The 27,466-nt window shown below is 63.0% G+C and overlaps 2 protein-coding genes and 1 non-coding gene across 9 annotated transcripts in view; 2 read left to right on the top strand and 1 right to left on the bottom strand.

The window, feature by feature from the left end:
• BRD3 (bromodomain containing 3) overlaps positions 1-19,682 on the top strand; it is a 30,119-nt gene extending 10,437 nt beyond the window's left edge. For 2 of the 4 annotated variants that reach the window (XM_016128789.2, XM_016128790.2), the window contains exons 2-12: positions 1,064-1,388; positions 2,179-2,316; positions 3,021-3,168; positions 4,023-4,237; positions 6,082-6,453; positions 8,034-8,162; positions 10,031-10,222; positions 10,772-11,007; positions 13,859-14,151; positions 15,038-15,166; positions 16,850-19,682. In XM_016128789.2, the coding sequence (XP_015984275.2) occupies positions 1,176-1,388; positions 2,179-2,316; positions 3,021-3,168; positions 4,023-4,237; positions 6,082-6,453; positions 8,034-8,162; positions 10,031-10,222; positions 10,772-11,007; positions 13,859-14,151; positions 15,038-15,166; positions 16,850-16,962 (2,178 nt within the window). In that variant the 5' untranslated portion in view covers positions 1,064-1,175 and the 3' untranslated portion in view covers positions 16,963-19,682. The remainder of the gene's footprint in view (positions 1-1,063; positions 1,389-2,178; positions 2,317-3,020; positions 3,169-4,022; positions 4,238-6,081; positions 6,454-8,033; positions 8,163-10,030; positions 10,223-10,771; positions 11,008-13,858; positions 14,152-15,037; positions 15,167-16,849) is intronic. The other 2 variants (XM_016128793.2, XM_016128791.2) reach the window with 2 other exon arrangements.
• A 1,377-nt stretch (positions 19,683-21,059) lies between these two features.
• BRD3OS (BRD3 opposite strand) lies at positions 21,060-23,373 on the bottom strand. 4 transcript variants are annotated; one of them, XM_036218217.1, is made up of 3 exons: positions 23,253-23,356; positions 22,810-22,853; positions 21,060-22,563 (listed from the first exon to the last, which is right to left on the bottom strand). In XM_036218217.1, exon 3 carries the CDS (start codon positions 21,998-22,000, stop codon positions 21,746-21,748), a length of 255 nt encoding a protein of 84 aa, XP_036074110.1. In that variant the 5' UTR covers positions 22,001-22,563; positions 22,810-22,853; positions 23,253-23,356; the 3' UTR covers positions 21,060-21,745. The 4 variants fall into 4 exon arrangements, with proteins under 4 accessions (XP_036074110.1, XP_036074111.1, XP_036074109.1 ...); XM_036218218.1 differs by having other exon boundaries at positions 23,304-23,345; XM_036218216.1 differs by having other exon boundaries at positions 21,996-22,563; positions 23,286-23,373.
• A 1,983-nt stretch (positions 23,374-25,356) lies between these two features.
• On the top strand, positions 25,357-25,460 carry LOC118601178. The gene has a single exon (XR_004950259.1). It is a non-coding gene; the product is annotated as a small nucleolar RNA U13 (small nucleolar RNA).
• The last annotated feature ends 2,006 nt before the right edge of the window (positions 25,461-27,466 follow it).

Genomic DNA, 27,466 nt, shown 5'->3' with positions numbered 1-27,466 from the left:
GGGGAGGGCAGACCCCGGGGGCCGTCACGATGGGGGGCGGCCATGCCGGGCTGAGCTGAGTGTTGCTGACCTCCCAGTGGGCGTGGGGCTGCGAGGCGGTGAGGACGACCGGCTTCGAGCCAGGGTTTCTGTCTGGCGGTGAAGATGCCGTCCACACTGGCCTGAGGCCATAGCTACCTGCCGACCTGGTCACTGGTTACCGGCCTGGTTTGGCAAGATTGAGGAGTGAGAGACGCTGCTCACCTTGAGCGGTGGAGAGGGGCTGGGCTCCCCAGATGACAGGCGGGGCGCCTAGTGGCTGTTCCGGGGTGTCCTCGAATGAGCCGGCAGCAGGGCAGGCTTGCTCGGGCGAGGTGGCTTATTGGCGCCCCGTTCGCCCTGGGCTGCAGCGGGGAGGGGAGTGAGGGTGCTCGTCAGCGATTGCCAGCCAGCTCTCCAGGAAGGCCCCCCCCCCCCCGCCCCACGAGGCCCGTGCCGCCGGTGACCGGGGGAGGGCGGGTCGTACTGTGGCTGGTTCCAGCGGCCGACAGCAGCCCCCGGAGGCCGCCTGGCCCCTCCCGTGGTGAGCGCTGCCGCCGGCCCGGTCCCCGAGGGTCGTGACACAGTCACACAGAAGGCGCGGGGCACGGGAGGGCCGGCGTGAGGCAGGGACGCCGTCGCCACCGCCGGTCAGGGTCTGTGGGCCCAGGTCGGCCGCCGTCACGGAGCCGCTCTCGTGGCGGCAGGGGTGGGGGGTGCCTGGCTCGCGCGGGGCCGGCAGCGGGGTGCGGGGTGCAGCGCCCTGCGCGCTGCTCGTTCCCTGAAACGCCATGGCGACGCGGGGGAGTCGGGCGGCAGCCGAGCCGGGGCCTCGGCCCCTCCCGGGACATCTGGCGCTCCCCACTGCCCAGGCGGCCGAGCTCGTTGCTCCCGTCACCCCTGTCTGCCCCCCAGGTTGAGGGGGGTCCTGCGGCGGGCGAGGGCTGACTCGAGCAAGGTGAGCGGCTTCCGGCAGCCGCGGGTGTGCCGGGCGGGGCGGCAGGGCCCGGGGTGACCGGCGTCTCCACCGCCATCCTGCCCGCAGGTGCTGCCTGGCCGGGCCTGGACATGGGATGCCACGCCTCCGCGGGGAGCACAGAGGAAGCGAGGGCGCCCCCGAGCCGCTGCTGTGACGGCCAGTGAGCGCGCGCCGGAGGATGTCCACCACGGCGGCCGCCGCCCCCGCGGGCATCCCGGCGGCCCCCGGGCCCGTGAACCCACCCCCGCCGGAGGTCTCTAACCCCGCCAAGCCCGGCCGCAAGACCAACCAGCTGCAGTACATGCAGAACGTGGTGGTGAAGACGCTGTGGAAACACCAGTTCGCCTGGCCCTTCTACCAGCCCGTGGACGCCATCAAGCTGAACCTGCCCGTGAGTGCCCGCCCCGCCGCCCCGGCCCCGGACCCCGGGAGGGGCTGCCTGAGAGGTGGCCGGTGCGGGCGAGCCCCGCGCACAGCCCGTGCCTCCGGGGGCGGGGGCAGCCCAGGCCCCCAGTGACCAGGGAGCCTCAGGGGCTGCTTGCGGGTGTTGGAGAACGGGGGGCAGCTGACCCAGGGCCAGGCGCGGGAGGGACTCCTGCGTCTCCGTGGAGGCTGAGGGGAGGACGGGCTGGCGGTGGTGGCACTCAGACTCCCGTGTCTGCCTTCTGTCCCTCGCACTCTCCTTGAGGTCCAGTGCTCTGAGAGGGTTGACACCCAGTTTCCAGGGGGATCCCTCCCCACCCCCCGACACACACACTCAGGGCTGACCTGACATCCGATGGCCTTCTTTGGGCTCATATAGAGAACTCTGCATGTTGCAAGCAGACGCCTTGGCCCAGACCTGGTGGTCCGGGTTCTGGGCCCAGCTCCACGCTGGGCACCTGAGGCCCTCGAGCAAGGCTTCAGGTGTGGGTGGGGCTTGGCCCCGTCTCCAGAGTGCAGACTGGCCCCACGCAGGACCCTTGCCAGGCGGGAGGTTGGAGGGGGTTCAGAGCTGGCCGGGTGTGCGCCCCGGACCACACACCCACCTGCCCTCACTCGTGTGACCAGAAACCGCCTTCGGCTCAGCCCTGTCCCCAGGGCAGCCGGGAAGACTACTGTGTGTGTAGTCACTGCACTTGAGAACTACAAAATAATTGACATTGCATCCTTAGTAACGCCTGTGAAAACCTCTTTTCTAGGATTATCATAAGATAATAAAAAACCCAATGGACATGGGGACTATTAAGAAGAGACTAGAAAATAGTTATTATTGGAGCGCAAGTGAATGTATGCAGGACTTCAACACCATGTTTACAAACTGTTACATTTATAACAAGGTAAGAAGATGCACGTGGCTCGGGCCCAGAGCGTCCGGCGAGCCGCTCACCGGCCCTGGGGGTGGGGCGGGGCGGGGCTGACACAGGGCCCCGAGATTGCCCCGGGTGCTGTGCCGCAGGCTGGGACAGACCTCGGCTGTCACGCTGTCACACGCGGCGCCTGTCTGGCCCGAGCGCCACGTGCAGTCCCCAGGCTCTGGCTGTCTGAGAGGCCTGGCCGCGCGCGGGCCGCGTCCCCGCTGGAGGGAATTGGCACGTGCCCAGTGCTTCGTTACGGCGTCCGCACGCTCGGACCTGGACCTTCTCCCTCTAGACGTGCTGAAGGGGTCACTGTGGGCTCGCACCGTGGAGAACTAGGGCACCTGCACGCACGGCCATCGGAGAGTGGCTGGGCTCGTGGCGGCCACGCGCAGTTAGGGCCGTCCCCCGTGATCCTGGCGGTGTGGGGCTCTGCTTTAAGGGGACAGAGCCAAGACGAGCAAGTGCCGAGTTGAAGTTCTTTGTCTCCACGTGACAGAGGGTGGGTGGGTTTTAGAGTTCGTGATTTTCTGAATTTCAGCGTTTCCATGTTAAAACATACTCCTTTTGCCTTAGCAAATCTCTTAACAAATTTTTAAATATCATGTTGAACTGCGACCGGCGACGTAGCGTGCAGGAGCGTGGCCCGTTCCCCAGCATGTAATGTCGCTTTCCCGTGTCTTCAGCCCACAGATGACATAGTGCTAATGGCCCAAGCCTTAGAGAAAATTTTTCTGCAGAAAGTGGCCCAGATGCCCCAGGAGGAAGTTGAATTATTACCCCCTGCTCCGAAGGGCAAAGGCCGGAAACCGGCTGCGGGAACCCAGAGTGCAGGTAAAGGGGTGGACGGGAGCCGGGTGCACGTGGCTGTTCTGTCGTGACGCCCCGGGCGGACGTCTGTTCGCGGGGGTCCCTTGGCCCCTCCGAGCTCAGCTCAGTTCCCTGTCTGTGAAGCTGGGGCAGCGACGAGACGGACTCCCGGAGCCACGTCTCCGCTGTGTGAGCCGGGGCCGTCTGCGGCGTGGCCCTGGCCGATGTTGCGGTCGGCCTGCGCCCGGCTCCGGGGCGTGGGGCGTGCGCCGCCTCTCAGTCCTGGCTCTGAGGCCGCTTCCTCCAGAAGCCTGGACAGAAGTCGCCGCTCTCCCTTCGCCCTCTGCCAGCACGTGTTACGCTCTCTGTGATAGGAGAGAGGCCGGGTCGCCTGTCGCGGAGTGTGGCAGGGTTGGGGCCCCAGGGCCGCACCTGGTTTAGGAACCTGGAACAGAGTTGGGTCCCGATAGGCCGACCAGGTAGACTGGTCCTTGAGAGAGGCCAGGCGGGTCACCAATGCTGCTGCCGTCCCACTTTGCCGATGGGGACTGTAGTGGCTAAGTAGGGTCACTCAGCCGGTTACTGGCAGATTCTGAGGTGACGGCCAGGTTCTCGGGCACAGGCCCGGCGCTCACCTGCCAGGCTGCGTGGCTCGTCCTGGCTCCCTCGTCAGCCTCGGGTCCCGGCACGGGGGACGGGCCTTTCGTCTGCTCGGTGAGCAGGCCCTGCGGAGGCAGCCAGGATGCGGGGCCAGGGGTCGCAGGGCGAGGGGCTCCTCTGGGATCTGCACTCTGGCTGGAGGGGGGACGGTCCAGGAAGCTTCCGGAAGTGTGGCGGTTCCTGCCTGGCGTGTCCAACCTCTGTCTCGTGTTTCCAAGGAACGCAGCAGGTGGCGGCCGTGTCCTCGGTGTCGCCAGCGACCCCCTTTCAGAACGTGCCCCCCGCCGTCGCCCAGACGCCCGTCATCGCTGCCACCCCCGTGCCGACCATCACCGCGAACGTCACGTCGGTGCCCGTGCCCCCGGCGGCCGCCCCCCCGCCTCCCGCCACGCCCATCATCCCCGTGGTGCCCCCCACGCCGCCCGTCGTCAAGGTGAGCGCCCCTGGGCCCAGGCCGGCCCGGGGTCCACGCGCCGTCTGGTTCCTGGGCGCGGGCGGGGCAGGAGGCGCTGCCGCCTTCCTGGGCACCGGCTGCTTGTCGGGCGCTCGGTGCGTGTGACTTCGGAGTGGTCTGGCCCTGCCCCTGAGGTCGGGCTCCTGTTCCCAACCGATGCACACGAGCCAGGGCTCCGGAGCTGCAGGTCACACAGCTGGCAAGGGCAGGCTGCACTTGGGCCCCAGCGCCTCGGGCCCCGAAGTCCAGGCCTTCGCGGTGCATGGAGCCCCGCGGGGAAGTTGTATGCGAGGCGGGTGGGAGGGGTCCTGGCTCTCTCCCGCTCTCACTTGGACTTCTGGCGGTCAGCGCGGGGCGGGCGGTGGCCTGGCCGTGTCCTGCAGCGCCAGCCTCATCGGTCACCCCCACCGTCAGCGGGAGCACCAGCCTGTCCGTCTCCTCACCTGCCGGGGAGCGTTTGGTGGCAGGGGCTGTCCCGGCCAGTCTGGGCTCGGAGCGGGCGCTCCCTGCTGGACCCAGGGCCGGTGAGGACTGCCGAGCCCCCTGCTCCGCTCAGAGCGGGCCCGAGCGGGCACTGACATGGACCGTCTTCTCCGATTTGACCCTCACAGCGACCCTCTGGGGCAGGCAGTATTCCCCCCTTACAGATGAGGAAGCAGGCGCTCAGAGGGGTTAGCGGCTCCCGCAGGTAAAACGCCGCCTCTGTTGCTTTTCCCTCCCCTGCGGCCTCGCTGCCTGCACCTCCGGGCGGCGTCCGGCCAGGCTGCCCCACACGGCGCCCACTGCTCCTGGAGCATGTCCTGTTTGCCAGCGCCGGACAGGCACCCCCCAGCCCAGGCCTCCGCGGCACGCGCTTGGCGTCTCGTGGGTGCCCATGAAGGGTTCGCGGGGAGCCGCCAGCCTGGCGGCGGCGGCTTGGTTAGGGCGGCGGCCGCGGTGGTGTTGTAGACAGCAGACGCCGAGGAGGCCATCGGCCCCGGCGCCTGCGGCTCTGAGGGGCTCCTCGGCCTGCCTGAGCTGAGATGCGGGGGCCGGTGAGCTGGTCCTGGCTGCAGGACGCGGCCGCAGTGCCCTAGGGCCCTAGGGCCAGTCATTGTGCCTGGAGAGGCCACAGACCGGGGATGCTCGGGCATTAAACACGCTCTCACGGGACCCTGCCCCGCGAGCGTCTGACCTGGACACACCCACTAAAGGCTCTTCGGGGCCTTTTGGTGTCCGTTCCTGTGAGGAGCGCCCTGGCGAAGTGCAGACCCGCTCGCTCACTTAGCCCCCGGAGCCCGGGGTCCGAGCCCGCTGCCGCTGCCTGAGTCCCCGCCCCGCATGCTCCTCCCGCCTCGCCCCGTCCTGCTGCCCTGCGAGCGTCCCCGGGCACCGGCTCTGAGGCCTTCCTCTGGGGCTTCCTCCGTTTCCGCTGTCCCCGAGCCCGAGGCTGCTTGGTGACAGTCCTGATTGTGGTGCATCTTGGTCGTGGTTGTCTGGAGCCCCTGGTGTGCCCCGGCCGGGGGGCTGGTTCGGTGCAGCAGAACTGCACGCTGTGCCTCACCGCTCGGGTGTCACGAGCCCGCCCACCGTGACCGCGGGAGAGGGCCCGCGGGTGGCTCGGGCGTAGGTTCCCAGTCCAGCCTCGCCACCACCAGCTGTGTGACCTTGGGCCGGTGACGCGGCCGCGCCGAGCCTCCACGCCGTGGGGTGGCTGGGCCGCGTGCATGGCGTGGCTGTGCTCGGCGCCGGGCGGGGCCAGCGCTCCTGAAGCGCAGCTGTGGCTACACGCCTGCTCCCCCGGGCTCCGTCCCTGGTGCTCACTGGTGGTCTCGCTGTCACAGAAAAAGGGCGTGAAGCGGAAAGCAGACACCACCACGCCCACCACATCCGCCATCACCGCGAGCCGGAGCGAGTCGCCACCGCCGCTGTCGGACCCCAAGCAGGCCAAGGTGGTGGCACGGCGGGAGAGCGGGGGCCGCCCCATCAAGCCCCCCAAGAAGGACCTGGAGGACGGCGAGGTGCCCCAGCACGCGGGCAAGAAGGGCAAGCTGTCGGAGCACCTGCGGCACTGCGAGAGCATCCTCAAGGAGATGCTGTCCAAGAAGCACGCGGCCTACGCCTGGCCCTTCTACAAGCCGGTGGACGCCGAGGCCCTGGAGCTGCACGACTACCACGACATCATCAAGCACCCGATGGACCTCAGCACCGTCAAGGTCTGCGGCGGCGGGGCTCCGGGCGGCGGGTGGCGGGGCTCTGGGTGGCGGGGCGGCGGGGCGCAGGGCTCCAGGCGGTGGGGCTCTGGGCGCCGGGCTGGACACCGGGCCAGGCTGCTTGCTCCGCCGACATGCCGGGGGTCCGTCGTGGCGCCGGTGGCCTGGGCTGCCCGGGCCAGTGGTGCGTTCTGCTCTCTGGTGGCCGAGTCCGCAGTGTCACTGGTGTCTAGCTCTGCGAACCTGGTTGCGTTATTAGTTCCCTTCCTGCCTCCTGTCCTGGAGCGGCGGCCGGTTCTGTCCTGCTAGGCAGGGAGGCCCTCACCGGGCAGAAGTGGGTCCTGGAGCGGAAACCGAGAGCCTGGCCTCCAGCTCCCCCAGCTCCCATGCCGGGGTCTCTCTGTGTTGGGCTCCTCCTCGGGCTTGGGTGGGTTTTGCTCCAGGTCAGGCCAGTCGTAAATCTGCAGAGTAGGCAAGGCCCAGGAAGGTGGCACCCAGGACAGTGCACCTGGGCTGGGGGCACCTCCCAGGGAGGCCTCCCTGAGCGCACACAGGGCGGGGGTGGAGCTCCGAGCCAACCCGTCTTTGGTCTCTGACTTCTGAGGAGCCCCCTGGCGGCTGGCTGTGTGTCTCCCGCCTCCTCCCTGGGCTGCCCTCGTGGCCCTGGGAAGGGGCTCCTCCCCCGCAGAAAGGGTCAGTCGTGTCCCCGGCGATGGGGTCTGGGCCTTGACTGGCTGCGTCGCTCATTCTGCCTCGCGCTGGCCGCCTTCGTCGGCCGGCCTTTGCCCGCGTGGGCGGGTTCGCACAGGGTGCCGTTGCAGACGCTCCCGCGGCGCGGAGGCTGGGGGAGCGTGGGCGTGAGCCCTGCCGTCACCCCCGTCCCTGGGCGTCCCGGCGGCGGCTGGTTCCCCCGGCTCCGGCCGGCTCCGTCTCCGAGGCGCGCGCTCCCTGCTGGGCGGGTCGGGCAGTGCTGCGGCCCCCACCTCGTGGCCCCCACACAGGACCCTCCCCCTCTAAGTACCAGGCCTGGCGCTGGGGCGTGGGGGGTGCAGAGACTCGGTGTTCAGGGCAGGGCTAGTGTCCCTAGCTCAGGACTGGGGTGTTCACAGCGGTGACGCCCCCCGTGTCCGTAACCCCAGGTCGTCCTCAGCCGCCCCCTCGCAGTGCCCCTCGCTGGGCACACTTCTGTTCTCCACGCGCAGTGGGCCCTTGTCTCGCTCCCTCCGAGTTTCTTGCTGGGGTGGCCGGGACAGTCTGGTGCCCCCGTGAGGGGGCTGCTGACGCCACTCGGATGTCATGGAGAGGAAACTAAGTGTCCGGCCCCCTGAGCCGGGCAGGCCCCGGGGCTCCCGCTGTCGGGGACTGGCGAGTGCAGTGGAAGTCCTGGGAGGGGCTCCAGTGGGGGCGGGACTTCCTGTCCAGCCCCTTCCAGCCCCCGAGTCCCCCTCCTCCCTCTCCGGGCCCCCGTGCAAGGCGCCGGGCTGGCGGCGGGGGTGCGGAGGGCCCCGCGGCCGTCCGAGCCGGTCCGGCTGGGCCCGGGGTGCTGGCCGGCGTCCCTCACGCCCCGTCGCCCTGTGTTGCAGAAGAAGATGGACAGCCGCGAGTACCCAGACGCCCAGGGCTTCGCGGCCGACGTCCGGTTGATGTTCTCCAACTGTTACAAGTACAACCCGCCGGACCACGAGGTGGTGGCCATGGCCCGGAAGCTGCAGGTACCCCGAGGCGTCCCGGGGCGCGCGGCCCTTGGGGGGACAGAGGCGTCCCGGGGCGCGCGGCTCTTGGGGGGACAGAGGCGTCCCGGGGCGTCCAGCTGGGGAGGCCGCGGGAGCCTCGTCCACGCAACATGCTGCTCCCGGCGGTGGCCGGGTGCCAGCTGGGCCCCAGCCTGCTTCCCGGGGACCTGGTGACAGACGGGCCCCGCTGGCTTCCAGGAGCTGCGGGCTCGGGTGGGGCGTGGGCACAGGGAAAGGATCTCGGTCAGAGAGGACGAGAAGGCGCCGTCCGCTCTCCTGCAGCCTTATGGTGGAAGGTTCCGGCGAGTGTCTGCCGGGGGTGCGGCGGGGGCTGCAGCCCGCGGCCGAGCCCATCAGTGAGGCGTGTGCGGTTTCCCGCCCGCCCGTGCGGGGCAGGACGCGGGACCCCGCCTTCTCCTCGCGGTGGGTCCTGTGGGCTGGCGTTCTGGAGATGGCAGCTCTGCTGTTTAATGCCGTTTGGTCAGAAGACTGTTTTTGGAGGAAAGAGCGAGAGCTGTGGCTCGTGCTGCACTCCCGGAAGCTCTCCCTCTCACGGGACCCGGGGCCGTGCTCTGTCACAGTTCCGTCCCTTGCTCTCTGCGAAGGTGTCCCCCTCAGGCGCCAGGCTGCAGGCTCCAGGCGAGGGACGAGCCTGCTCCGCGCTGCGGGTCCAGCTGTCCTCCCCGCCCGTGGGGGCCCTGCCCGCACCTCTCCCCGGCTCCGGTGCCGACCGGTCCCGTGGGGATACGGCGGCGTGGCCCGGGAGGTCCCAGCACGCCCGGAGGAAGCTGCCGCGACCCGTGGTTTTCCGCGGGGACTGTGCCCGCTGTGTCTCGAAGCCAGAAGGCTTTGCAGGCTGCAGAGCGCCGGGCTGGCGCCACCGTTAGGCCGTGCTGGGCCCGGGCCAGCAGTGCTGGGTCTGTTCCTGCGAAGGTTCCGAGCCGCACGGCCTCCGAGGCTGGGTTGCGTAGCCTCTGGCAGCTGCCCGGCCACACGCCACACCCCGTTTGTGAGCCGAGCTGCGGGCTTAGAGTCCACCGTGGGGGCAGCGGGTGCAAACGCCCATGAGGCCGCTTGTCCAGGGCCAGCCTGATCCTGGCTCTGCATGTCGGCGTCCTTTGAGGAGGCCTTCACCCCCAGGGTGGGGAGTCCGGGGGCCAGAACCCAGAGTGGGCTCTTCCAGGAGCCGACGCCTCAGTAGTGGGGTCACATCGTGTGTGTGTGTGTGAACCGGGGCACACTCAGGCCTGTGAACTTGACGAAGGATGTGGCCCCCGTGGCCACTCTTCTGTCCTCCACAAACGCGGCTGCCAGGGAGAGGGGACTTCCGCCGAGGGGGTCCTGAGGGCCCAGGGCCTGCTGCGTGGGCCTGCAAGGGGCTCGCAGAGCTGGTTTTGGGAGGACGAGACTTTGGCTTTTGAGCCAACTTTGGGGGCTAACCGGGAGTGAGGTGCGACGCTGCAGTGCTAGCCCAGAGTGCAGGAACTGGGGCGAGGGCCCAGGGCCCGGGGCTGGGGGACCCGTAGGGTGAGAACTCAGAGACGGGCACTGTCTGGCCATGGGGGGGCCTCGCAGGGCCTCGGCCTACAGGTGGGAGGGGTGTGCACCCACGGGCTTGGGTTGCTCCCTAGGGACGGCCCCTCTTTCTGCCGTGGGCCCCACTCTGCCCCTGGGCCTGTGCCCTGTGCCTGGAGAGGGAGGGGTGCGGGCTGGCCCATCTCATCTCCTGGGTGGCCTGGCCCTGACCTTCCCGTTGGCCGAGGGGCGGCTCCGAGGGCATCTCGGGGACTCCGAGGGGGCCTCCCTGGCGGCGTCCAGGGCCTCAGGTGGCCCCTTCTCTCCTGCAGGACGTGTTTGAGATGCGGTTTGCTAAGATGCCGGACGAGCCAGCGGAGGTGCCCGTGCTGGCCGCCCCTGCAGCCCCGGCGTCTGGCAAGGGCACTGAGAGCAGCCGCAGCAGTGAGGAGAGCTCTTCGGAATCGGGCAGCTCGGACTCGGAGGAGGAGCGGGCCACCAGGCTGGCAGAGCTGCAGGAGCAGGTGAGCCTGCCCTGTGTGCTCCCCCTGGGGGGGCCGTTGGACCAGGAGGAGCCAGGTGCTCTCCGTGCCCTGCTGGGCGCGTGGCGGCGGCCGGCGCTGCAGCTTTCCGGCTTGTAGACCGGCCGTGTGGTGCCCCAGGCGCTGTTCAAACTCCTCCGTGCGGGCGTTCAAGCCTCTGCCTGGAGAGTCTTCCTCGCCTGAGAAACAAAACTAGGAAAACCGTCAGCTGCTGCTCATTGAGTCCTTGTTGCGTCCTCTGCCCCAGGCTGAGCCTGTCACCCACCATCTGACCTTGTTGCCCTCTGAGCTCCCTGAGAGCTGGGCAGCTTATCCGCATTCACCTGAGGAAGCCGAGGCCAGAGGGCCCAGTGACAAGCCAGCAGCCGCGGGTGGTGGAGGCGGCGTGGCTCCCCGAGGCGAGCCTGGCCCGGTGCTCCTGGCTCACCTCCCTGCACAGCCGAGGCAGCGCCGAGGGCACCCCGAGCCCCCCGCCCCTGGCCCCCGGGGCTCAGCCCTGGGGGCCCCGCTCAGCTGCCCGCTCTTTCGCAGCTGAAGGCCGTGCACGAGCAGCTGGCAGCCCTGTCCCAGGCCCCCGTGAACAAGCCAAAGAGGAAGAAGGAGAAGAAGGAGAAGGAGAAGAAGAAGAAGGACAAGGACAAGGACAAGGAGAGGCACAAGGCCAGGTCCGAGGAGGAGAAGAAGGCCAAGGCGGCGCCCCCCGCCAAGCAGGCCCCGCAGAAGAAGCCGCCCACCAAGAAGGCCAACAGCACCACCACGGCCAGCAGGCACGTCCCGGGGGGGGGGGCAGGGGGCATGCCGTGTGGGCGGGGCCTCGGCCCTGTCCTGGTGGAGGGGTGCTCTTGGGCCAGTCCTGGTGTTGGGGGGTGCCCTCGGCCCAGTCCTGGTGTTGGGGAGTGAGGGGGGCCCTCGGCCCAGTCCTGGTGTCTCCGGGATGGGGCCATTGTGTGGAGAGCAGGCTGGGGGGCAGCGGGCCTTTCTCGCCTGCCTTGTGGGGAGGCAGGGAGGTGACCGGCTCTGGAGGATGACGTCCATGGGCTGGCCTGCCTCAGCACCAGAGCGGTCACACTGCCTGGCCTGGGGACCTCAGCGCCTTGAGGCCGAGGGGATGCTGTGCTCTGGGCCCCAGGGTGTAATGTGAGGACACTGGGCTCAGTGACTTGGCCCTCGGCTCTCCGCTTCCAGCTCGCCTGGCAGGCAGAGGGTCACTGTGGCACAGGTTCAGCTCGCGGCCTGTCCGCTGTGGCCAGGCACTGCCGAGCGATGCCTGCCCCAGACCGGCCAGGCAGTGGGCGAGGACGGCAGGGAGGTGCCCGGGGCCGCGGTGCCTCCCCCGCGGGGCAGAGGGAAGGCTTCCTGGAGGAGGGGGGGCAGCTGCTCCAGGAGCAAGCCCGGCAGTGGAGGAGGGCGGCCGGTTGGGGTGGGTTGAGGTTGGCGGGCTTTCTGGGGTGTTCGCATTTTATTCAAATGCAGAGGAGTGTGAAGCATTTAGGGGCGGTCAGACCACGGCCTCTTAGTGTGGGGGCAGGAGTCGGGGGAAGGCCGCCCGGGGGGCTGCTGGGGTCCTGCAGCAGGCAGGGCGTGTGGCCGAGGCTGGGCGGACAGCAGGCTGCTTCAGGGAGCATTTGGGAGGCAGAAGGGACAGGCCTTGGTGCCCGGCCATGGGAGGCGAGGGGGTTTGGGCTGGGTGGCTGGGTGGGCAGCAGGGCCAGGGGGATGGGGGGGTTCGGGTTTTCTCCTGCCTCTTCCTTTGTGGGGGGGGGGGTGTTGCAGAAGTCAGTCTTTCCTGTGCTGCTTCTGTCTGGCTTTGGGGTTGTTATAATGCTGGTCTCAAAGGTGAGCTGGCAGCTGTCCCTCTCGCTCCGTTTGCCAGGGTGGGTCTGTAGGGTCGGTGTTAATCCTCAAAGGTTTGCTGGAATCCACCACAGAACGCCTGGCCTGGCGTTGTCGCTGTTGGAGTGTTTTTCACCGTGAAGTCAGTTCTTCCGGTAGATACAGGGCTGGTCAGGCCCTCAGTTTCTCCTCGTGAGTTTCGGGGTTCGTGCCTTTCAGGACACGGCCCCCTTTCGCCCGCCTCGCGGTGTCTGCGGGCAGAGGCGTGCCTGCCACGTCCCCGTGCCCTCGGAAGGTCTGAGGGCCTCTGGGACATGCCTTTTCTTTCGTTCCCGAAACTGATCATCTCTGCCTTGTTCTTGGCGAATCTGGAGCTCGGTCAGTTTTCCCGTCGTTCCCAGACCCCACACTTGATTTTCTTCTTTCTTTCTTTTCTTCATTTTCGCCTTTTCTCTTGCTGCCCTGTTCTTACCGTTCCCTCTTGTTTGCCGGGGGCTCACTCGAGACCCTTCCTGACACCAGCGTTCAGCGCCGCACGGACCCACGCAGACGCTGCCTTTGCCGTACCCCGCACACAGGCACGTCGTGATTTCCTTTCATTCAGAATACCTTCTGGCTTCCCTTCGGACGGCCTCGCTGACCGTGGGTTCTTTGGAAGTGTGTCGTCTGATTTTCTAGCTATTTGGGGATTTTTCCAGATGTTTTTCAGTTATTGATGTCCGGTTAAATTCCATTCGGTCAGAGGTCAACACTTGCATTCGTTCAGATGGCGTTTTCTGGCCCACAACATGCCCCCAGCAGGGGGCGGGCAGAGCCTCGCACGGGGGTCGGTCAGGAGAGAAAACCAGTGAAAATCCCCGGAGGGAAACGCGGCAGCCGGGCCGAGGTGACCGCGACGTCGGAGTCGCCTTTCTTTTTGCCGACTGGCTTTTTTATTCATCACCAAAAGAAAACACGGGTTTTTCCGGCGGTAGTTTTGGGTTTTTCTCGTCTTGCCTCTAGCGCGTGGGCGTTTGCCTCGCGTGTTCTGAAGGTGGTTTTCGGGGCTGCGGCGCCCCGGTCCGCTGACCCTCATCCTCACGCGGCGTCTCTTTCTGCTGGTAGCGTTCGTTTTTCCGAAGTCTGCTTCGTCCGAGGACGATGCAGGTTACCGCGGGTTCCTCTGGCCAGCGTTCGCATGCTGCGTCTTTCCCTCCACGTCTTCCCTTCTCATCTGACGTTCTGTCTGGATGTTTAACGCGGGCACGTGAGCTGGGTCTCGTGTCCTAGCCGGCCTGGCCGTCGCTCCGAGTTGGCGTGTTTGGCTCATTTGTCGTTAACGTGGCGGTCGCCTCGCCGGGCTCTCGGCTGGCCAGTCCGCTGTGTTCCGCCTCTCCCCTCGGCCCCCTTTGCCCCCTTCTTTCGGATCGTTCGACTGCAGAGATCAGATCAGTGTTCGACCCGTCGGCTTCGAGGTGCCCGTGGGGCGTTGAGAAAGCTGGCCGCCAGTCGTCTCTCGACTGTGGCCCGGAAACCCCCAGCTTGGGGCAGCCTCTGCTCTGACCTCTGGAGCGGGGTCGTCCACGTCCCCGGAGAGACCCAGGCCACCGGCCTGGCTTCTCTGCCAGGGGCACCACTTTGGGCCTAGGCCTGGAGAGGAAGGGGGCCAGACAGAACCGGGGGATGCAGGGGATAAGGGGACAGGGCCTCTTTGGGGGTGCGGGGACAGCGATGGGGGACAGGGGACAGGCTCCGTGGGCCGGAGGTCCGGCTCCTCACCGGGGCGCGCTCCGCCTCGTGCCTCAGGCAGCCGAAGAAGGGCGGCAGGCAGGCGTCGGCCTCCTACGACTCGGAGGACGAGGAGGAGGGCCTGCCCATGAGCTACGACGAGAAGCGCCAGCTCAGCCTGGACATCAACCGGCTGCCGGGCGAGAAGCTGGGCCGCGTGGTGCACATCATCCAGTCGCGGGAGCCCTCGCTCAGGGACTCCAACCCCGACGAGATCGAGATCGACTTTGAGACGCTGAAGCCCACCACTCTGCGGGAGCTGGAGCGCTACGTGAAGTCCTGCTTGCAGAAGAAGCAGAGGAAGCCGCTCTGTGAGTCGTCGCGGTTCGAGGCCCTCGCAGCCCTGCCCCCCGCCCTCGCTCAGCCCCAGGCCGGGGAGCTAGGCAGCCCCACTGCCGCTGGGGGGCAGGCGGGACCCCCGGTCACCCCCCATACGCAAGTGCCAGTTCAGGGCCTCCCCACGAGCTCTCCTGAGCCTGTGTTTGGAGCTGGCGGGCCCCTGCCAGGGTAGACCAGTTCCCTGTTGACAGGGATCGAGGGGCTAGTGGCCTCCCAGGACAGACGCCGGCACTGGCCCAGGCTCACCCTGGGAGTCGATGACGTCACCGAACAGGAGCCCAGGGTCCTGGGAAGTGAGAGGAAGGGCAGGCCTGAGGCAGCTCTGCGGTGGCCGAACAGGACAGTGGCCAGGGACCACATGGGGTCCCGCAGGGCTTCACGTGGTCTTCGCTTGCTCTGAGCGGGCAGCCACCGTCTCCGTGGGGTGTCTCGTGGCCCTGCAGCCCCGGTGGGTGCCAGTGGCGCAGGTGTGCCAGGCGGTGCACTGGGCCTCCTGCTGAGGCCGCGAGATCGCTGTGACCGCGGCGAGGGAGAACTTCGAGTTAGGGGGTCAGGACTTCGGGTCGCGGCTCTGCCCTCCACGGGGGTGTCCCTAGGCCACACACGTCCTGTCTGGAGCTAGAGTGGTCGGCCCCGCCTTGGCGTTTTGTGAGTTAAGGCAGAAGCTCAGGACGTGCAGGCAGGGGTTTCGTAATGTTGGTCCCTTTTTCCCTCAGGGAGCTCGGCGTCAGCCCTGGGAAACACTCGGGGGTCATGAACACCCCGGAGGCCAGGTGGCCGAGGGGCGCGCGGCACGGTGGCTGGCCCCCTGCTTTGCCCCCCGCCGCCCCGCCGTCTTAGCTCCCGGTTCTCCCACAGCAGCAAGCGGGAAGAAGCAGGCAGCCAAGTCCAAGGAGGAGTTAGCTCAGGAGAAGAAGAAGGAGCTGGAGAGGCGGCTGCAGGATGTCAGTGGGCAGCTGAGCGGCAGCAAGAAGCCCGCCAAGAAAGGTAGCCGCCGGCAGGCGCCGCCGCTCCGGGGTGCGGGGTCCCCGGCGGCCGCACTGTTGTTGGGTCGGAGGTGGGAGGGTCCAGGCGGCCGGTGGGTGGCAGACCCAGCCTTGAGCTTGTGGCTCCACTGCGTAACAAGCCATGTTTCCGTACATGAAGCTCTTGACCTCCTGGGGCCCCATTTCCTTCCCTGTACCTGGGGATAGAACCCCGGCCATGCTCGGAGGCGTGTTTGAAGGTGCCTTTTCCAGAGCCCCTGGAAAGGGCTCTTTTGGAAGGGTCCAGTTGCAGTGTTTGGGGACAGGACCGTGTGGCTTGGGGGACGCCAGGCTGACCGCCAGCCCCTGGCAGCGAGCTTTCTGGAGCCCCCAGGCACACGAGGGCCAGCACGTTAGCCGATAATCACGGGGACAGAGGCCCCGACTCCCACCCCCAGGCCCTGCAATTAGTGGACTGCAGGGTCTTAATTTAGGTGAGCGGGTGGTTTGAGTCTTCCGTCCTCCTCTGGCACCTGTAGAATGGACAGGTACAGTGAGCAGGCCCAGGCGGTCAGAGTCAGGGTCCCATCAAGATGACCACGCGGCAGCCAAGTGCTGCATCCTTGCCGGACCTTGCTTGCCCAGTGCCCAGACAGGGCTGGGAGCCTGGCCCGCTCTCACCGAGGGCCGGGAGGGTCCCCTGGGCAAGGCAGAGTCGACGGCTCGCTGCTGCCGCCTGGCACCACGTGACTGATGGGCGTTGCTGAGTGGTCAGCGCCCAGCCACTCCCCGTCAGCTGCTCTTGGCGGAGCGCATTCGCTTTCTTCCCCGTCTCGGGGACGTGTAGGGGGCCCCGCTGACCTCGGAGCGGTCACACTTCTGACACCAAACGTGTGGGTGTTTCCCCACACTAGCCCTCTGGTCCCCAGCACCCCCCGGGTGTCTGGCAGTGCAGTTCAGCGCTGACACCTCCCCAGAGTTAGTGCAGACCCCACAGTAAGGTCTCAGCCCCACAAGGCTGCCCTCACCTCAGACTCCCAAGTCCTGGGCCTCTCGCAGCTCCGGCTGAGCAGGTATAAATCGGGGGGTTCCTGCTAGAATGGCTGCGGAACTCAGGGAAGCCTGTTCCTCACCATTTTGGTTTATTTCAAAGGCGACAGCTCAGTCGCACGAGGGAAAGGAAAGAAGGGGTGCCCAGGGCCAGCTGGGGGTGGGTGCCTCTCAGGTGCGCCCCCCCCTCCCCGCCACGTGCGCCCCAGCCCCCCAGTCCAGAGGCTCCAGAACCACGAGGTCCCTAGAGCTCCATGTGCCGTGCACTCCCCATCTCCAAGATGGGTGCGGGGGTGAAAATGCCCAGCTGGGTCTCCCTGGTGACCAGCGCCACCCCCCCCCCCTCCCTGCGCCTTCGCCCTTAGAATAAACCCGGCTCCTCCTGAATAACAAGGCGTTCTCACTGCCCAGGAAACGACGAGGCTTGTGGGGTCTCTGCCCAGACTCGGGATGGAGCCCAGGTCTCAAGCTGCAGACCCCCCCCCAGTGCGTTCATGCGCTTTAGCACACACCTGATCGATCTGTTCAGTGAGCGGTCGGGAAGCGGGTGGGGCCACGGCACGTCGTGGGCGCCATGCAGCTGCAGGGGCCCCGGAGACGCGCGGATGGAGGCCTTGCCCGCCGCGCGGCCCCTCACCCGCCCTGTCTCCCACAGAGCGGGGCCCCGCGCCCTCAGGCGGGCCCTCCCGGCTCAGCAGCAGCAGCTCCTCCGAGTCCGGCAGCAGCAGCTCCAGCGGCTCCAGCTCTGACAGCAGCGACTCGGAGTAGGGACGGACCCCGCCGCGCCCCCGCCGCCAGCATCCTGCCGGTGCCCCACGGCGCGGGCGCTTCCCGCCCAGCGGCGGGGCCCGGCGCGCCTCCGCTTTCCGAGGCCGCAGGTCTGTTGCGCGCACACGAGACCGAGGAGGTGGGAGCCCGCGCAGCCTGCTCTGCGGAACCGAGGCCGGTCGCCGGGAGGCGCCGCCGCCGGGCGCTCCCCTGGGGCCGGAGGGACGCGCGGCCAGGTGGCCCGGGCTGCGGCTCCGAGGGGCCGAGGACGGACGCGGGGCCGAGGGCGGGGTCGCCCGAGCCCTTGCCGGTGGGGGGCGTGCGGGGTTTCCGCCCCCGCGACGCCAGGGGCCCCGGAGGGAGCGCCGCAGCCGCGTGCGCAGCGTGTGGGTTTCCATACACTGAAACTTTTACCTCAACTTAAAAAAAAAAAAGAAGAAAAAAAAGGAGACTTTTTTGTAAGGTTCAGCAATTTTCTACGGAAGTCCAGCCCAGCGTGTCCCCCACCCAGTAGCGCTGCCGCATCCCCGGCCCATCTCCCCGATCTCATGTATATACGAGTACTTTATTTATTAACACCATTGGTCGTTTTTTTAAAAAAAGAAAGGAAAAACAAAACTGCAGAAGAAATGCATTAAAAAAAAGCAGCAGCAGAGACGCAGGCCTTTCGGATGTTCCGGGGGCAGCCGGTCCAGGGCCCGGGGCTGCGGCCGGTGCCCGGGCTGGGCCCGCCCGGCCCGGCGCGAGCTCCGCCCCGCCAGGTGCTAGCCCCGCCCAGCGCTGGCGCCGCCCTGCTCCTGGGCGTGGGGGGCTGTGCTGTGTGCGTGTGTGTGCGTGCGCGTGTGTGTGCGTGTGTGTGTGTGTGAAGTTTGGAGACTTACAGGTATAGACAATTTCCAGCTGCAACACATTCTAATTTTTTATTTTGTTTAGTTTTTATTCTTTTTTTGTATTCTCTTCTGGTCTCTTTAGGACTGTTTTAAAAGAAATCAATTTAGGGAACCCCAGTTATATAATATAAACTTTGTAATCTGAGAGGAAAAATGTATAGTAAATCTAAGTCTTGATTTTTAACTTTCTATTGTAAAAAAATAATAATATACAGAGTTTAACAGAAAGTTATGTTTTGGTTTTGGTTTTTTCCCAGAGGCTGACGTGTGGCCTTTTGAGTCAGGGACGCTCCACGCTGCCTGCCTAGGTTCCGAGCCTCGTGGCTTTGGCCAAGAAGGGGGTTCGGCCTCCGGGCTGGCCCCCGCTGCCACACAGTCTTCCAGCCGTGGCAGTGGCCTGGCTCCTCCCGCCAGGGGTGGAAGAGCCTCTGGCCCAGGAGGTGCGCCCCCCTCCGCAAGGGCTCGCGGGGCTTCCTGCTCGGGCGGTTTCCTCCTAGCGGAGCGGACTGAAACGAGGCCTTCTCCCAGTCCCCAGAGGCGGGCGCTGGAGGCGGCGCCGTGGGCAGCCTGGCCTTTGGCGGCGAGTTCTTTCTGCCAGCACTCCTGGACAGTAGGGGGACGAGTCAGCAGTGTCCTAAGAGGTGGCGACTTCACAATCACGAAGCCGATGCAGGGTGCGCCCCCCCCCCCCCGTGGCTGCGGGGGCCTCTGACGGGAGTAGGGCGCAGGCGCGTGGGGGAGTGCTGTTTTTCTTACTGCCGGTGATTCTGACTCTTGGTGAGTTTTGAGCCAGTTTGTTAAACTTTTAATTTTCGTTTATAATAAAAACATAAATGGATTTTAAACTTGCCATTTTTTAAAGTTACCCTTGGTTTTCAAAGGCGTTTTCTAACTTGGTCTTTAATGGAATGTTTGAACTCTGACTTTAAGGAGTCAGCGCACGGCATGGTGGGCAGGGCGCCCTGGGGTGTGGGGGCTCCCATGGAGCACCCCTTCAGCTCTGCAGAGCGCTGCGAGCCCCGTGGGAGCCGATGAACGGGCAAACACCTGGCCCTGGGGTGTAGCGCAGCGCCAGCCTCTCGGCGCGAGCCTCTCGGAGCACCCCGCCGCCAGCTCCGAGCCGGTCGGCGGGTTCTCGAAGCCCCGCCCACCTTCCTCCTGGGGCCGCTGTCCCCACGGAGCCGGCGCTTCGCTGGTGCTGAGCTCCTAAGGCTTTCTGTGCAGACCTCGAAACGGACTGCTCTCCAGTTTAGGGGTGTCGAGTAGGTTGGCCACGCGCAGGAACTGGCTTTGACAGCGCTGCCGGTGGCCGTGGCCGTGCAAGCTGAGGGGGCGGATCGAGTCCAGGGCGCTGTGTTCTCGTGCTGGGCAGCGTCGTCTTGCTTACAAACTGTAAGATACGTTTTCCTTTTTTGTTTGTTTTTGTTTTTGTTGCTCTGCGACATTCACGTCTTTGACAGTCGTCCGGGGAAAGTCCACCCACGACAGAGGATTTGTCCCATCCAGTGCAGCCCTGCTCCGTCATTCTGGCGTGACGCTTCAGGACGCTTTCCTTTTTTATATTTAAAATGTTACTTTTCTGTATGACGTGCATGCAAGTTTACCGTAACTTTTCTTAAAACTTTTTAGTGCCGTTTCTAGTATATTCCTGTAAATGTCAGTTACTGAAAATGAGTCCAATGTAAGTAGTTTTAGCTTGTTTATTGCAATGCTGGCCTCAACACAACAGAATAAAATGGTAGAAAGTACTCTTTGATGTTTCTGGTAATCACGGACCCTTCTCCTGGGGCATTTGTTTTGTTTTCATAATAAAAGAAAAAAAAAGCCGCAGGTGCCCGCGTGTGCATTCTCCCGTGCTTTCCTCACCTCCGGTGGGGTGCGGAGGGGCGCGGAAGCCGTCGCCGGCCGCCCCTCGCCCTCCACAGCACACGGCGGGGCGCCCACAGCTCCAGCAGCCCGGCCCTCGGCCCGGGCCGACAGCCACCGGCACTTAGGGAGCGCCGTTTTCTGCCTGAGAGAGTGAAAACCGCTTTATTCCCAGGTGGTTGGTTCAGGAGGCGCGCGCCCTGTGCGCCTCGGTCTGCACGCGGGGTTTCCGCGACTCGGGGACCAGGCGCTGGTCCAGCGGGCCCGGCCGACCTCCCGTGACACCACGTCAGCCCGGGGCTCGTGGGCTGAGGCCCCCACCGCCCCGTGCTGGGCCCTGCGTGCGGCAGAGGCCGCCGTTTAGGAGGAGGGGGGTGGCGCCACGAGCAAGGCTTTGGCTGCCTTTTGCAAACCAGTCACGGCTGTGCAAGCCGGGCCCTCACACCCCTGGAAGAGGGTCTCGTTGGCCCGAGCCCAGGCCTGATGACAGCCCACTCCCAACTGCCAGTGCACATTCCCACTGTGCTGCACCCCTGCCACCCACGTCCAGACCGGCCTCCCTGAGGACGGGGACTGGGCCGTGTCCCAGGCATCCCTCAGGCAGCTGGGATCTTCCCACACACTAAGCAGCATAGTGCCAGCTGTCCTACAAGTGCCAGGACACGTCGCTCACCTGCACGCCCTGGCCGGTGCCATCTGTGCTTGGGGCCCTCCCAACGACACTTCGGCCAGTCTGCCCAGTGAGCGGGCAGCGCAAGTGCCCCCGGTACGTCTGAAGTGTGCTCTGTGCCCCAGCAGGAAGGTCCGCAAAGATGCTGACAAACCTACCTGCTGGGTAATTCCCAGGCCGGGGCTTCTGGGCAGGTGAGCCCTTAGCGCAGAGGTCTCCCTGTTGATGGGACAGGCTTCTGTCCTCACCTCTGGGAAGTGATCGAGGCACACTGACGTCAAGAAGGACCGTGACCTGAGGCCGCACACCGGCCGAGGACCCCTGGGCAAGGACCGGGCCTCCGGCCAGACCCTGCAGTGCCACTTAGAGAACGCTGCTCGCTGACCAAGCCACATGGCTGCCAAAGGGACCACATACAGCGAGGCAGAGGGTGTGCCGTGTGCGTGGTGGCAGCGAGGATGCATCTGGCCCCCTGGGCCCCAGGAATGCTGGCGAGAATGCAGTGCAAACCCCGGCCTGGACAGCTGAGCGAGACAAAGCCCAGCAGAGGGGCCGCTGCGGGCGTCCGCGCAAGCCTCTGGGGAGGGCGACTTCGCTTTGCCTTGTGCGTTTTTGTGTTGAGGTTTTTACCAAGCATTAGACATTACTAAATCAAAGCCAAGACACGAATGAACGGATAAAAAAGTGGGAGGAAAGAAAAATACTTATTTTTAAAAAATCAGCTTTGACAGATCCTTCCACATTTGCATAGCCACGCACACTTTAATTAGAGCAGACGGCAAATCCTTTCGCAAAATGACTCGTGAGAACTTGCCCACGCGTTGGGCCGTGGCCGCCCGTGTGCGGGAGCGGCCGACGTGCATGAGACGCCGCAGGCCGTGGGGAGCCGCGGCCTCGGAGCAGAGAGGCCGAGACACAAGAACCCACCTTCTCAGCCCAGTGGGTGAGCCCAAAGCCCCTGCAAGCGGCCGGTGCTGGGGGTGCGCTTGCCCGCGGGCGAGTACCGGGAGCGGCCGTGGGGGCGGCCACGGTGTGTGGCGCACGACGGCCGTGTCCAAAACGTCACAGCTCCCGCCTCAGTGCCGCTGATGACTGCACGTCCCGTCCATCCCGGTCGCGTGAATGGGTCCTGAGCCGCTCGGCTCTCGATGCCCGTTCCTTCGCCTGTTTCGAGATCTGACTCCTCTTCACCAGGCAGATGCCAGCGACCTACAGACCTTGAAAAGGTGGTTTGTAGCCGGGTGCTCCTCTCGCGTGACTTACGAGAAGCCGAGCAGAAAAGCAGATGTGGCAGGGGCCCGGCCTCCCAGCTGGGCCGACACTGTGCCGAAGGCGGATTCCCACTGGGCCCCGGGCTTCACATAATTGTGCAAAACTTTGACTGGCCGGTGTCCCGGGAGACCTCGAGCTTGTTTCTGTCGCGGACTAAGATGGCTTCGTTCCCGTACTGCGCGTACCACATGCTCCGGCTCCTGCTCAGGTACGTCCCGGGCGGCCCGGACTCCAGCTTCTGCTGCTGCTGCTGCCAGATGAGCAGGGAGGTGTCGCGGTACCGGAGCCGGGCGAAGCCTTCAGACAGGGCTTTCTCCGCCAGCGGGACGCGGCTGCTCATCGCGGGCCCGGCCCCGCCCGCGCCCCAGGCGCCTGCGGCCAGCTGCCAGCTGCTCTGAGGGCTCCGGGCACGCTCCTCAGCTGGTGGCGAGCCACCTTCCTTAACTTAACGGCAGAGAGGAGGAGTCGGGCCGGTCGTGGGCGGCACCCTTGGGAGGAAGGTGGTGGAGGGAGACTTGAGAGGCGGCTCTGGGCATTCTGAAGGCACCGGGGAGCCACATGGGGGACAGCGGGCAGAGGAGGTGGCCCCCTGGCCGCAGCCTCTCCTGGTGACTGCTGCACACTCTTAGGTGTGGGGTTGACAGGGACCTCAGGGGCGACTGGTCAGGTGCCTCCCGCGATTGTGACACTGTGGCTTGGACGGCTTAACTTGAGAAGTCACACCCGGCGTCCTGGCTGGACGGGTGCTGTGCGCCTGGACGGGAGCTGCTGGCGGCACCCATGCCCGCCCTCCCTGCCGGGAGCTCGGGCCAGCTCGCCGGGCGACAGCGCGGGGTGGCACTCGGGGCGTGCGGCCAGCGTGCGCTCAGCGCTCTTTGTCTGTGGCTCTTCCCCAAGGTGACGCTACAAAGAAATGAACACGCCGTCAGGTGCCGGGGAGCAAAGGGCTCACGTGGCAACGGCAGGTTTCATGGCACAGAACCTTTCCTAACTCTGGATCCCCATGTCGACCCAGCGCTCTGGTGAGCGGACCGTGAGCCTAGTCTGAGCTCTTAAACAGGGCACAGGCTACCTGGGACTGCTCCCAGACACGCCAGACTTGGAGGGGGCCCGCCCAGGCCGCCATGCTGAGGACCGCCTGGTACTCACCCAGCCACCAGCACACCCTCTCTGCTCCAGGCATCCGGAGGCCCCTGTACCAGAAAGAAAAATGATGTCAGGAGAGAACCAAACGGGAGCATCCCCGACGCCCACCCAAGTGCTTTCCCAGCAAATGCGAATTCCTTTCCTTCCTCCTGTGTGGCCGGTGGCCCCATCGCCAGTCCCACCCTCACTGCCAGATGCTGCTCGGTTCCCTCGTCGGGGGCTCGCGCCCCGGCCCGCCGCATGGTGCGTTCCCACCGCCCTCCAGCATCTGGGTCACCCCCTCGCCCAACCCGCACCCCGGACCCTCCCATGGTGCTTCCCTGTCGCCTCTCCCAACCCGCGACCCAGACAGCCCCCCCCCCCCCCCGTGGCATGTCCCAGTCGCCTCCCCAGCATCCGGGTCACCCCCTTGCCCGACTCGCGCCCCGGTTCCCCAGTGGCGCGACCTCATCGCCTCTCCAGCATCCTAGGTCGCCCACCCGATCGCCGAGCCGCACCCCTGACTCCTGCACTGTAGCGACCAGACGCGCGGGGCACCCCGGCTGCAGGCCGCGTCTCCATGGCAACGCCGCAGGCATGCCGAGCCGAGCGCGGAGCCACCGATCAGGCGCGGGGCAGGGCCTCGGGGGGCGGGGCGACAGCGTCTTCGTCCCCGGTACTGTCGCTTGGTCCCAGCGTTTTGTGCTTTTGCGTCGCCGCTTGCGTGCTTTCGCCGCTGCTGTTGCCATTGGCATTCTGGCTCCTAAGAACCGATCCAGCCGTTTTTAATAATTTAAATTAGGTCTCGAATTGCACCCCGCCTGCAGTCCTGCTCGGTAACGCCGTCGTTCGGTTCTGTCCCTTTCCTGCTGAAGTGTTATTTGTACGGTTCTCCAGTGCCGAGTGGGGGAGCGGCGTCGTGGACAGCCACAGGACGCCGAACCCGCTACTGTCGCCCGTGCTTCACGAGGACACATCTACAAAGTCGGTCATGTGCCAGGCCATGCATCGATTTCCACGCATTTCACATGTAAATCACACGTAAATAGAGTCACAGGAAAAATAGCCCGTATGGCAACAATAAAAAGAGAATTAGAAGAAAATCCATATATTTGATCATTAAGAACAAATTTCAAAATTTCTCATGGGTCATAGAGGAACTCACAATACACATTTTAAAATATTTTAAATGCATGATGATAAAAATACAACATACTAAAGTTGTGGGGTGCAGTTAAAATCAGGCCTGGGGGGCGAATTTTTAACCTTAAATGCATATACTAGAAAATTAGGAAGGTTATGAATGAAAGGGCTGAGCATCCATCTCAAGACGTCAGGGGAAAAAGCAGCAAAAATTAATGCAAATAAAGTAAATGGAATAAGAATGAAAGAAGAAATTAAGGAGAAAATATACAAAAAGATCAGCACGGCCAACAGTTGGTTCGTTGAAGAGACTCTGATGAAGAAAACATAAAATACATAAAACTAATATTAAGAATTAAAAAGGGGATTATTACAGAAGCCGTTTTAAGAGATAATACTGTGGATAAGCTGATGTCAGTAAATTTGTAAATTTCACTAAGTGGACAAAATCCCTAGAAAAATAATAGTTTATCAGTATGGACACGGGAAGAAATAGGAAGCTTGAATAGTCCCATTAAAGCGATAGAATCCTTCACTTCAAACCTCCCCTATGGCGACACCAGAGAATCCTACCAAACATTTAAGGAAGTAATAAAAATGTCCTTACACAAAGATTTCCGGAAATAGTAAATGAGGGAATAATCTCCAGCTAATTTTATGCACCAGCCTGATTTTGATACCAAAACTCCCGAAGACATTACAGGAAAAGGACATGGTTGGTTCATCTTGTTCACAAACATATATGAAAAGTCCAAGCAAAATAATGGATCTATATAGAAGATCTATAAACACACACACAACACATCATGACCAAACTGGGATTATTTCAGAAGTACAAGGTTGACCTAGTATCTTAAAAATTCAATCAATGTAATTCGCCACATTAACATATTAGGGAAGAAAAAAAGGCATATAACCATTTCAATATCTGCATTTGAGTCCATTTAACTTTTATGGTAAAAAAAAAAAAACTCTTAGCAAACTAGGAACGAGAATTAAATTTGTTTAATCAGACAGAAAGTATCTAGAAAAGGGCATACAGCAAAATTATATTAATAGTGAGACATCGAAGGAGTCTGCTTTGAGATTGGGACAATGACGGGGTTGCCCACTGCCCCCACTTCTATTCAACACTGAGCTGAAAGTCCTAACCAGTATGGTGATGCAGCAAAAAGAAATTGAAATATATATATATATATATATATATATATATATATATAGAGAGAGAGAGAGAGAGAGAGAGAGAGAGAGAGAGAGAGAGAAAGGGAGGGGAGAGAGAAATAGAGGGAGAGATTGGAAAAGAATGAACAAAGCTGGTAGATGTTAGGGCTGTATACAAACCCCGGAGAATCTCGGACAAATTATTAAAACGAATAAGAGATTCGTAAGCTCACTAGGTGGAAAACGAATACACAAAATCAACCGCGGATCCTCTGGTGGGCTACGAGCGTGCTCACTGGGCGTTGGCGCTTTCGTGTGAGGTGTGCCTCCCTCACATTTTGTTACGACATCGACACATGACCCGTCTGATGTGAAAAAAAAAAAAAGAAAGAAAGAAAATCAGTGCATATGCCAGCAAGAAATAGAACACACGAAAAAATGTAGAGGTCTCTGTTACAATAGTATCCCCTAGGAATGATCTAACGAAAGGCGTTCGGGACTGCTACACAAAAATGAAAGAAAATAAAACACAAACAACAAGAAAAGAAACTTTAAGTGAAGAAATTCCATGGACTGGAAAACAGCATTTAAAGAGGTCAGCTCTTCCCAACCCAACCGGTTTAAGGATCCAGAGCAGCCCCAGACGAAGTCACAGCAGTTTGTATGTGGCTCTAAAATCTGGGAGGAAAAGCGAAGGGTCGAAAACTGCCCAGGTCTCGAAGCAGAAAATCAGTGTGAGGTCTGCTGCTCCCAAGTTTCAAACTTATCACAAAGGTGTAGTGATTACGGCCATTATGTGGTGCCAGCACCAATACAAATAGAATAATTAAAGGGAAAGCTCACAAGGAAGTCCACACGCTTTTGCACACTCGATCGATGACAAAGTCGACATGGGAAAGTAGCGGGGGGGGGGGGGAACTTCTCACTAAATGATCCTGGGTATCCATACAGAAAACACGCAAAAACCTGAGCCCTCTCTCACGCAAAGGGAAATTCCAGCTGGCTTGCAGATATACACGTGAATAAGAAACAATAGAGGTTTTACGAGATAACATATCCTGGTGACCTTGGGATGAAAATGAGTTTTCTTAAAAGTTTTCGCAAACAGCCCGCGCCTTAAATCAAGACCGTGATCGTCAGGATACACGTTCGTTCCCGCAGGGCTTGGTGTTCGGAACTCCGAAGCTGCTGGGCATGTGCACCGTGCCTACGCGGTTAACTGACGGTGCGTGGTGGGAACCAGGTTGCTCGCGGTTGGCACGGGAGTGACAGAAAAGCAGAGGAGGCTCTAGAACGATCCACGTGCTGATGGATTGGAGCCGGAGGTATCAGGGCGAGCCCATGTTCAACTTCATGTGGATATAGATGGTTATGCGCAGAGATGTTTCTAGATACACGTGTATTCACGGGGCGGTATACGGGCTTGTATTTGCTGGCTCCGTTAACTGAGGGGACCTAGAAGCAATGACACCCCAATAGCAGTGGACACGCTTACCGCTCACATCTTGGTTTTGGTATTCTCCGAAGAAAGGAAGGAGGGCTTCCTGGAGCCGGCGCTGATGCCAGGATCTGGCAAGAAATGTGCAAGGTGAGCCTGGAGCATCGTGTAGTGTTAGGAAGTAAGGACGTGCTCCCAAAAACAGAATGAAAGGGGGGGAAAGGGTCGCAGACATGAGGGGTATTCGAAGGGGACACAGGAGCCCAAGCGGAAAGAGCCCCAGTGGCCAAAGCTGAAATGACTGAAAGAACAAAGTAAAGTATCCGCATACAGAACCCGAAGTATAAGATAAACAGCCACGATTCCATCCTGACGGAAACACATGATTTAATTAATTAACAAACGAGGGAGGAGAAGCACACCTCCCGGGCGGAAGATTACGAGTAGTTTAGGTAGAGTCTCTGCCTTTGAGGGGCGGGACATGACGCCCCATTCGTCAGGTTGGGTCCCCCCAAGCGGGTGACAGTGAAGCCATTCGATCAAGGTCGGTGTCAACGGGGATAAGTCGTGGTGACAGCATGGACCCGTGACAGGATGTGACGAGCAGGGCGCCGCCCCTCGGCGGCCTTCTTCCTGAAAGGTCATCCCCCCGCCTCACCATGAAAAACACACTGGATGCGTCCCGACGGAAGGGCACTCTACGAAACACCTGACCAGTCCCTAGAGCTGCCAAGGCCATCACCAAAAACAGGGAAAGTCAGAACCTGTCATAGACCAGAGGAGCCCGAGGAGACAGGACAACTTAACGTCGTGCGGGGTCCCGGATGAGGGCCTGGGACAGGAACGGAACATGCGATAAAACCAAGGGAAATCCGCATGAAGTGCGGACTTCGGTTCACGACCGTGCGTCACCATCGGTTTACACATTGTGACAAACGT

The sequence above is a fragment of the Rousettus aegyptiacus genome, unplaced genomic scaffold (genome assembly GCF_014176215.1).
Source record: "Rousettus aegyptiacus isolate mRouAeg1 unplaced genomic scaffold, mRouAeg1.p scaffold_m13_p_3, whole genome shotgun sequence".
NCBI lineage: Eukaryota > Metazoa > Chordata > Mammalia > Chiroptera > Pteropodidae > Rousettus > Rousettus aegyptiacus.
The sequence above is the reverse complement of the archived record's forward strand: the minus strand, read 5'-3'. Positions and strand labels throughout refer to the sequence as shown.

Excerpts from the sequence above, each read along its gene's own strand:
- BRD3OS (XM_036218215.1), bottom strand. The coding sequence starts at position 23,048 with ATGCGGCGGGCCGGGGCGCGAGCCCCCGACGAGGGAACCGAGCAGCAT. Across the intron at positions 22,854-22,948 it reads ACCGGCCACACAGGAGGAAG|GGGCCTCCGGATGCCTGGAG; the intron begins GAAAGGAATTCG and ends TTTCTGGTACAG. Across the intron at positions 22,564-22,809 it reads GAGGGTGTGCTGGTGGCTGG|CGTCACCTTGGGGAAGAGCC; the intron begins GTGAGTACCAGG and ends ATTTCTTTGTAG.